At 56.8% G+C, this 9,603-nt stretch overlaps 1 protein-coding gene across 1 annotated transcript in view; it reads left to right on the top strand.

The window, feature by feature from the left end:
• Positions 1-6,613: 6,613 nt before the first annotated feature.
• Positions 6,614-9,603, top strand: part of FCER2 (Fc fragment of IgE receptor II) — a 6,237-nt gene continuing 3,247 nt past the window's right edge. Inside the window, exons 1-7 of the mRNA XM_021705426.1 lie at positions 6,614-6,635; positions 7,639-7,755; positions 8,072-8,125; positions 8,690-8,752; positions 8,957-9,019; positions 9,117-9,179; positions 9,265-9,354. Coding sequence (XP_021561101.1) covers positions 6,614-6,635; positions 7,639-7,755; positions 8,072-8,125; positions 8,690-8,752; positions 8,957-9,019; positions 9,117-9,179; positions 9,265-9,354 — 472 coding nt within the window. The remainder of the gene's footprint in view (positions 6,636-7,638; positions 7,756-8,071; positions 8,126-8,689; positions 8,753-8,956; positions 9,020-9,116; positions 9,180-9,264; positions 9,355-9,603) is intronic.

The raw sequence follows: 9,603 nt of genomic DNA, 5'->3' as shown, positions 1-9,603 counted from the left end.
AGCCTTTTCCCATTTCAAACTGGCCTTCCCTCTTCCTGTTGACAAACTTGCTGCATGGGTGGGGGTCGGGAAGGGGAGTCAGGAGGGGTGTGAGTGAGGCAGTGTATGTGACTGGGAGCTCCGGGCTAGTCCTCTGGCCCCCCCCAGGAAAGGCCCCCCCCGCCCCCCGTTCCTGCCCATTTAATGTCGGAGCTCAGGGCTGCAGAAAGGGGGGTGCAGAGGACCATGGGGAGAGCGAATGAAAGGGCACATGAACAGATGAAGCTCAGGTGACGGGGCTGGGCTCAAGATAGAGATGTGGGAAGTCAGCAGGGATTGCGGGTGATTGAAGTCAAGGGCTTGTGGAGAGGCAGGGAGAAGTCCCTGAGGGGAAACTGAGGCACGCATGGGTGGGGCAGGAGAGCAGAGGCAAACAGGAGGGCTGTTCGTGGAGGAGAGCTGCTTTTTTCCATCAGCCTCTCCTTCGGAAACAGCCTGCCGAGGACCTTTGTGCGTGTCTTTGAGACTGTGTATGTCCCTGTGTGTCTGGGTGTTTTGTTTCTGTGCGTTTACGTGTGTGTGTGTACGTGTGATTGTGTTCCGTGTGACTCTGTGCACACTGGGTGTGTCTACCTTGGATCTGTGTGGTGTCCATATCTGTGTGTCCTTATTCTGTGTGTCGTTTATGTGTACTGGTGTGTTTCTCTGTGTACTTGTCTGCGTCTCTGTTTATCTGTGTATGTGTTTGTTCTGTGTGTCTGCAGTTTGAGTTGCATCTGTGTGCACGTGGATGTTGATTTGTGGTTCGGTTGTGTCGCGTGGTCTTTATCTTTGTGGATGTGGTGTGTGGGTGGTTTGGTGTCGTCTGCCTCTGTGGTTGGAGCGTGTTGTGTTTGTGTGAATCTCGGCATGTGTCTCTGCAGATGACGTCACATCACCTCGTGTGTGTGCATCTGTGTGGCTGCGTGTTGGGGGCCCCCCACCCCTGTATCCCTCACTCTACTGAGTCACAGACGCTGTCACTTGGACCCAACCCCCGGTTCTTCAGAATTCCCGCTTTGCAGGAGCACTGGGGTCCTACAAGAGGTTATGAGGCTTCCGTGCCTGTCAGGGAGGAGAGGATCAGGACTACGGGGCTTCCAAGGTCCAAAGTCCAGTGCCCTCCTCCTGAGGGGAAGCTGAGACCCAAAAAGGGTGGACTGGGGAAGCCACGTGGCCAAGGTCGGGAGAGGCTGCAGGGTGGCCCCTCTCTGAGACCTGGGGCCCCCAGGGTGAGCACCGTGTGAATTTCCCCTGACCAGGGCGGGGCGGGGCACCCAGCTCAAGGCTTTGAGGTTGCAAAGCCCCAGGGGAGGACCTCTGGCAGCTGAAACATGGAGGAGGAAACTCCAGCTGCCCCAGAGGGGTCTGCTCAGACGTCACCTCATGCGCCCCGGGTTCAGAACCCTCCAGTCTAAACTAGCTCTTCCCCAGGTACCCTAACCCTGCTTTCCACCCCCTAAAACTATCCCACGGGTTTGTGAATTTTAAACTTTGTTTTTACGCTGCATCCTGGATGAACCTTGAGGACATTATGCTGAGTGAAATAAGCCAGACACAGCAGGACACATCCTGCAGGACCCCAGTCCCAGGAGGTCCCCGGAGGAGTCCCGTCCACAGAGACAGAGAGGAGAGGGTGGGAGCCGGGCTGGGGCAGGGGGTGGGGAGTCCGTGCTTCATGGGGACAGAGTCTCCATTTGGGGAGATGGAAAGTTCTGGAGATGGATGGCGGGGGTGGTTGCACAACGTCCTTATTGCCACTGGAAATGACAAAATGGTAAATTTTATATGATATATATTTTATCACAATGAAAAAACAAAACCTCCCTCACAAGAACTGGGACTTCATCTTGTTCCCAGAACCTGGCACACGGTAGGTGCTCAAGTCATGGTTGTTGAGCAGACCAAAGAGGAAAAGAGGTCATTGGTCCACAGCAGATGGAGAGATAGAAGGAGACAGAGGGAAGGCGTGTTGAAGCCTGAAGCCAGAACCTTCTCCTTTGTCTATAAATCATGCTTTGAAGCAGTGGTTCTCAACTGGGGGTGATTCTGCACCCCCGCCAGGAGGCGTTAAGTGATGGTGGAGACATTTTTGGCTGTCATGACTAGGTGGAAGGGGGCCAGCTATTGGCAGCTAGTGGATGGAGGCCAGGGATGCTGCTAAAGATCCTGCAATGTACAGGACAGCCCCCCCACAGCAAGGAATCATCCGGCCCCAATGCCAACAGAGCTGAGAATGAGAAACCCAGTTTTAGAGGCACCTCCTCCTGCAAGCCCTCCTGGATTGACACCCCCCCTTCCTTTCTCCCTTTTGCAACACCAGGAGAGATTGATCAGGTGGGGTGAGCCCAGGACTGTGCCACCAGGATGGGGTCAAGGTCAGAGTGGAAATGTTCCTTCATCACATTTGCTTTGGACGCGGGGCCCTGTCCCAGGTGCTGAGGTTCTAAGTTAAGTGGGGTGGATGGGGCTCCTCCTCAGCACAGAGCACAGGTGAGGGGCGTTGGGGATCAGAACATCCTTGGGGGTGAGTCGGGGTCGAGCAGGGTCAGGGCTGGGGCTGGGGTGGGAACCCGCCTGGGGATCGTTTATGGTTGTTGCCATAATTCCTATGGATCCAGGTCTGTGATGAGCGAAGGGGCTGCCCCAGGCTCAAGGATCCCAAACCTGAAAGAAGAACTGACACCCTCAGATCGGGGCCCACATCCGCACGGTTTCCTGTTTTTCCCTTAAAGTGAACAGAGCGGTGGGTTGATACCATAGAAAGGAAGAGGGAGGGGTCAATCGCATGACAGCGTTGCTGCACCCCCACCCAAGTAGGGGAGTGGAGATTTCACCCCCAAAGCATCGTCTTGTCTAAGCTGAGTCTTGGCAGGGACCCAGTATCACAGGAGCTGCTCTGCCCCCCAGAAGGTCACGGTGGGGATAGTGGGCAGCAGTGCGGACGGGGGCCCGAGCACAGGGCCTGCAGAGCTCCCAGAAGCTCAAAAACACCAAACTGCTTCCCCACCCTATCCTCCATTCATCATCCCTTACCCCATCCTGTGTCTTCACAGCGACCCAACAAGGAGTGTTCCCAAACTTTCTCCTCCTCCTTCCTTCCTGTGTCCTCATCACTAGGACAGCCCCATTGTCCATCAAGGACTCCAGCTGAGACCTAGTCAATTTTTACAGCATCTTCTGAGTACCTCCCCCTGCCCACCTCCCCCATTGCCAAGGCCGGTGCCTTCCCAAAACAACCTGCTTCTCTTCATTCCCGCAGCCGCTGCCCCAGACACACCTCCTCCGGCACCTGGGCCAGGTGACAGCTCCCCAGTGTCCCCCCCCCCCCCCCGCCCCCCCGACAACACCCAGGGTCCCCCCCCCCAAGCCTCCTGCTGCCTTATGTCTAGCCCCACTGACCTCTCTCTCTGGGTGCCCCCTGACAACTCTCTTCCCTACTTAAAATGACCATCCTGGGGCACGTGGGTGGCTCAGTCGGTTAAGCTTCTGCCTCTGGCTCGGGTCATGATCCCGGGGTCCTGGGATCGAGCCCCACATCAGGCTCTCTGCTCAGCCGGAAGCCTGCTTCTCCCTCTCCCTCTCCTCCTGCTTGTGATCTCTCTCTCTCTCTCTCTATGTCAAACAAACAAATAAAATCTTAAAAAAAAAAATAAAATGACAATCCTCTGTCAGTTGGCCAATCATGCAATGGGTCTGAGTCCCCACGATTAGCCCAGATCAAGGTTGAGAGGGACAGTCAGGGGCCCTGAATACACAGCCTCAACCCAACAGTCATTCAGTCAATAGACACGTACTGAGGGCTGCCCTTCGGTGCTGAAAACACAGTGTGATGGGCAAGGGAGACATTTCAGCCAGGACCCTCCCTAGCCCAGTCCTGGCTGGGAAGTGGGACACAGGGGCATGGGCGGGTGTCTTCCCATCCAGGGGTGGGGGCTGGGCACGGGGTGTTCTCCAGACAAGACTGGGAAGACGGTTAAGGAACAGAGGATACATTTTCAGGAGGAAGAGCAGGGTGTGAGGTGTCAAGAAGGAGGCCTCATAAATACAAGGCCAGGTGCATGGTGGTTAGAGCAGCAGACTTGGGACTCACGCTGCCTGGGTTCAAATCCTGGCTTTGCCATTTATGAGCTGTGTGGCTTCGGGCAAGTTACCTAACCTCTCTGTGCCCCACATCCTACACCAATAAGGCAGCATGAAGAGCAAAGGCGTCTACCTCGCGGAGTGTTTGTGGACATTAAATTGCTGTCCTAGGACACTGGGCACTGAGCCCAGTTTCTGCTGCTACTAAATTCAACCGTGTAACGAAACTGTCACTATTTGACCAAGATGTTATGTGATCTCCTGGATCTTTCTAGTCACTTGGGTTCAGTCCCGACTCTACCAGTTACTTCCTGCAGCGCTCCGGGAATGCAGGTTAGCGTCTCTGAACCTGCGTTGGCTCACCTGAGTGACGGAGAGAGCTATTAATAGTATGGACTTTACCGGGTTGTGGGGAGCACCAGGGGAGGCCATGTGTATGATATGGTTAACCAGGTGGTGAGCCCATAATTAGGTCTGTGAAAATAGAATCTGTGGGCGGGTGTGCTTTCAGAAGAAACTCTCTCTCCCAGGTTAAGCTCACCATGGCCTGCGGCCCCACAGGCCTCTCCAGTCAGCCCCGACGGGCTGGGAGAGCGACACGCTCACAACTCATGTGAGTGCAGGATATGCATGAGTGTGTGAGTGTGTGTGAGTGTGTGTGCACATAGGTGACCCTCTGTGTGCGTGTGTGTCGGGGCTGGCCCTGGGAAGCGGACAGGGAAGGCTCCCTGGAAGAAGCGACCTCCAGCCTGAGTCTTGAAGGATGCGTGGGGGGGGCAGTTCTGCATGAAGGAAGGGCGGTGGGCGGTGGGCAGCATGGACGGGATCGCTGGAGGTGCAGGGTCCTGGGTTGGGGAGGCGGAAGTCAGCGCCTGGCATGATTGCAAAGAACAGATGAGCTTGGGGGGTGTGCTGGGGTTGATCGCAGGGGGCCGTGGAGAGCCACGGAGGCCTGAAGCAGGGCTGGGAACTCTGGTGTTAGATAGAGGGCCTGGCGTCAGGCCTGGTGTCAGGTTACCAGAAGACACCTACCAGGAGGTCGTGCCCCCCCCCACCACGTGGTTGAGCAAATACGCTCCAATGTCACACGTCCTGGGTTCAAGTCCCAGTCCCACCACGGTGTGACATGGACGAATGACTTTCTTGGTGCTTCAGTTTCCCCAGCACCCCACCAGTAGGTTAACCGAGCAGAAACTGTGTGCCAGGGCCTCGCACACCGAAACCCCTGGTTGACAGATGAGCCAACTAGGCCGCGCCTTCAGGGAGAAGCCAGGACTCAGCCTTAGGTCTGTCCAGCGTGGGTTCACGCAGGTTGGGCGGCGGGATGGTGACACCTCTGGCTTCTTCCACGATGGCGAAAGATCCAGTTTGAGCCGCCATTAATCAGAGCCTGGTCACCACACATCTCCATTTCCCCAAGGCTCAGAGAGGGGAAGTGACTTGCCCAGAGTCATACAGCAAGAGAGATAGCCTATAACCTCAGACAAGAGGCTTGTCTGACCCCCAAACCCACAGTCTTTGGCACAGTCTTTAAAGTCAAGAGACTTTTTAAAGATTTATTTATTTATTTGAGAGAGAGAGAGAGAGAGAGAGACAGCGCACATAAGCTGGGGGAGGGGCCGAGGAAGAGGAAGAGACTCTGAAGCAGACTCCCCGCTGAGCCTGGAGCCCAACTTGGGGCTCCATCTCACAAGCTGAGATCATGACCTGAGCCGAAACCAAGAGTTGGACGCCCACCCGGGCGCCCCAGAGTCAAGAGACTCTAAAGATGCTTTGGGCACGTTGGCAAAGGAGGAGACTGAGGTCTGGTGGCAGAGATTCTGCACCTCCCAGCATGACCGGGCACACAGTAGATGCCTCATAAGTGTTTAGGATCTGAGGACCCACTGTGGGCATAGGGCACCTCGCTGAAAGCCTCACACACATTATTATCTCATTTGATCCTACCATGATCTCCTGAGTTGGATGCGATCATCATTCCCGTTTTATAGAGGGGAAACTGAGGCTCAGAAAGATGGAGTCCCAGGCCAAGGTTGCACAGGCAGCAATAGTAACAAGCTGATTCTATTTGTGGTGCTATGTGCCGGGCCTTGTTCAGAGCACTTTACATATTCATGAGGAGCACATCACCGCCCTTGGGCATAGGTATTATTAACATTGGCATTTTATGGATGAGGAAGTTGGACGAATGACTTTCTTGCCGCGTTTATCAAGCACTTGCTGTGTACCTTGCATGTGCTGGACTCTGGGGTGCCCACCTCTGGTCTCAGGCCTGTGACCTTCCAAACCAGCTGCATCTCCCAGTTAAATGCAACATTGACTCCTGGCCATGGACTAAACAAAATCAGCCAATGGTCACTGAGCTCCTAGGTCCCACATGCTGTCCGGAGCCTGACATCTACCCTTCCTGCTCGTTAGAACCCAGATCCTGGCCGGAGCTATTACCTGTTAAGTAGACTGCTTTGTCTGGTGGTGAGCAGCCTGTCACTGGGAAAATCCAAGCAAGACTGCCATGGAAGAGCATTCGTACTCAGGTGAGAGGAGTCTCTGGTGCTGACACTGGCAAAACCAAGCACCTGACCTCCTACCTTTTACCCAGGAGAGGAGAGGGGCTCCTGGGTCTCTCTCTGGGAAGAAGGCCCAGCCAGGGGCCAGGGGGAGGTGAGCCCAGACTGGCCTTCTGGGCACAGAGCCAGGAAGGAGAGGGAAGCCACAGAACCCTCCCTTCCCTGACTAAACGCCCTCCAACAAAAAACCCCACTTCAGCTGGGGTGCTGGGAGCCAGATAGAATTGGAAGCCAAGTAGAACGGGGACTCAGAACAAGGGGAATTCGGCGTGATGAATCCTCACAGCCAGGATGAGGGGATGGGGCCCGGACCCAAGGTGGGGCCACAAGGTAGGGATTGGGGTGAGGCCCCCGGGGGGTCTGACATCCAGGGAAAAGGCTGGGGAAGAGCTTGGATATTGAGGAAGAACTGAAAGCCGATGTGCTGAGTTTGGGCCAGGCCCACGGTGAGGGCTGGGGGTCCAAGGTGAGGGAAGACCCAGCTTTCTGGGCATGAGGCTGGAGATCGAGCATGGGCGTGTGAGGGGGTAACTGAACCCATAAAAGGGAAGAGGACCACGGGTGAGAGCTGGGTGGGGGTTGGCCATCTGATGAGGGGCCGTGGAGGAAGGGTCTCAGCTCCTGGTCCTGGGCCCATCTTTCTGGACAGTGACCTGGCCCCCAGTCAGGCTTGCTGACCACTGGGGCGTGGGCAGAAGGAGTGACCGACGTGGGGCTGGACGGCGGGAGGGACAGAGTCGGAGAGGCATGCATGCAGAGAGGGACAAAGTCCGGGGGTGGGATGCTCGCTGGTGGGTACGACAGACAGCAGGGAAGGCGTGCAGAGGAGGCGGGGGGTCCCCTGAGACCACTGCGTTAGTGTGGGCTCTGGACGGGCTCCCGGGACTTAGGGGCTCTGGGTGATGGGGAGACAGGCAGTTGAAGCCCAGTCTCAACCTTCCCCCTCTGGTGCTCTCCCCAGACCCAGCAGAGTTCCCAAAGTTTTCCAGACGGCGGCGATGCTGTGGGCAGGGGGTGCAGCTGATGCTGGTGGGGCTGGCGACCATCCTGCTGTGGGCTGGGCTGCTGACCCTGCTTCTCTTCTGGCGTGAGGATACCCCCAGCCCCATGCGGTCTCCCTCTTGTGTTCCCTCCCAGAAGCCCACTTTCCGACCCCGGGGAGCCCAACACACTCCTTGGAGTCCAATTTTCCCACCGTGTCTCCCTCCTTGTCCTCACCGGCCCCCTCCCAAGCCCCTTCTGCCCACCCTTGAGAGCTCCCCACCCCGTCCAGCACCCCTGGCTCCCGCCCTTCCCACACCTCCCACACAGTATGCCCAAGGCCTTCAACCCCAGCTGACAGGTGGGCTGGGGGGGGCGCACCTGGAAACCCGTCTTCTCCCCTTCTCTTCTCTCCTCCCCAGACTGGGACACTGTGCAGAATCTGAAACAGCTAGAAGTAACCGCTGCCCGGAACGGTATGGAGGGGCCGAGGCGGGGGAGGGGGTCTCTTGTCCTGCTTCTGCCACTGACCACTGTGGGACATGGGAGAAGGGCTGGGCTCCAGTGTCCCCCCCCCCCGCCCCCGCCCCGGAACTGAGGGTCAGCCTGCATTTCCCCCTCCCCTGGGGGTGAAAACCCAGAGACTCTTGGAGGGGAGGGGGCGCTGAGAAGTGCCTGATGGAATGCTACGTAATTGCTCCAGGCCTCAGTTCCCTCACCTGCAAAATGGGCATCATTTCAGGGCTATCGAGGCAGAAACAAGCTAAGCCTGTGAAGCACTTAGACCCTCGTCCAGTGAGCTTTCAAGAAATGCCTATTGCATTTACGTTTCCTTCTGGGTGGGGGAGGGACAGGTGTTCATTCTATTCTGGCCTGCATTTTCCTGAGTACTCTTGCCCCAAAAATGAAAAACGAAAAGCTTCAGGCCCTGTGACCATGTGAGGGTGTCCTGCACTTGGGGCCGGGGGAGGGGGAGGGGAGCGACTCAGGAACCTGCCTTCCTGGCTCCTGAAGACACATCTCCTCTCCTGCCACCCCAGTCTCTCAGGTTGCCAAGGACTTGGAAAGACACAACGGGGACCAGATGGCCCAGAAAGCCCAGGGTGAGGGATGTCAGCTCGGGTCTAGGAGGAGGAGAGGGGTGGGGGTGGGGAAACCTGGATTAACTTGTGGGCACAGTGCACTAGACCACCTGTGAACTACAAAATGAGCAGGTGACCCTGAAGACATGGGGGGCGGGGGGGGATGGGAGACTGGGGAGGGCCCTGAGGACTGGCTTACCACTGAGCCCCCTCCCCTGCAACCAGATGCCCAGGTGTCACAGAACATGGAGGAAATCCAAGCTGAACAGAAGAGAATGAAAGCTCAGGGTGAGAAATTGGGAGCGGGGGGGAGTCCTAGAGCTGGGAGGGACCAGTGGCTGGGGATTCTGGACTCCCAACCCTCACACCAGCCCACCCCCATCAGACTCTGAGCTCTCCCGGAGCCTGGATGGACTTCGTTCGGACCTGAGCAACCTCAAGTCCCTGAGTGAGCCTTGGGAGGGGATAGGGGGGGTGGGTGGGGGGCGTTGCAAGTTTGTCTCTGACCACTGTCCCCCACCCAATCACCCAAGACTTGAACGAGAGACACACAGCCTTACGTTCACTGGAAAGGCTCCAGGAGGAGGTGGTGAAGCTGTGGATAGAGCTACACACATCCAACGGTGAGTTGGTGTGTTGGGACATGTGTGTGACAACACAGTTGTGTGGTGATGTGCATTTGAATGTGTGGTAGACGTGTGCACGTGACAACGTGGATGGGTGTGTGCTTATGCGTGTGGCAGGGTCCGTGGGGGACACACAAGAGTTTCTTTCTGAGTCCAGCTTCTTCCCTCTAAGGACCTGGAGCGGGGGGTCGCACAACTGTGTTGTCTTTTTCCCCCCCCCCGGCAAACGACTGTTTTCGCGAGTTC

The sequence above is a fragment of the Neomonachus schauinslandi genome, chromosome 1 (assembly GCF_002201575.2).
Source record: "Neomonachus schauinslandi chromosome 1, ASM220157v2, whole genome shotgun sequence".
Classification (NCBI taxonomy): Eukaryota; Metazoa; Chordata; class Mammalia; order Carnivora; family Phocidae; genus Neomonachus; species Neomonachus schauinslandi.
The sequence above is the reverse complement of the archived record's forward strand: the minus strand, read 5'-3'. Positions and strand labels throughout refer to the sequence as shown.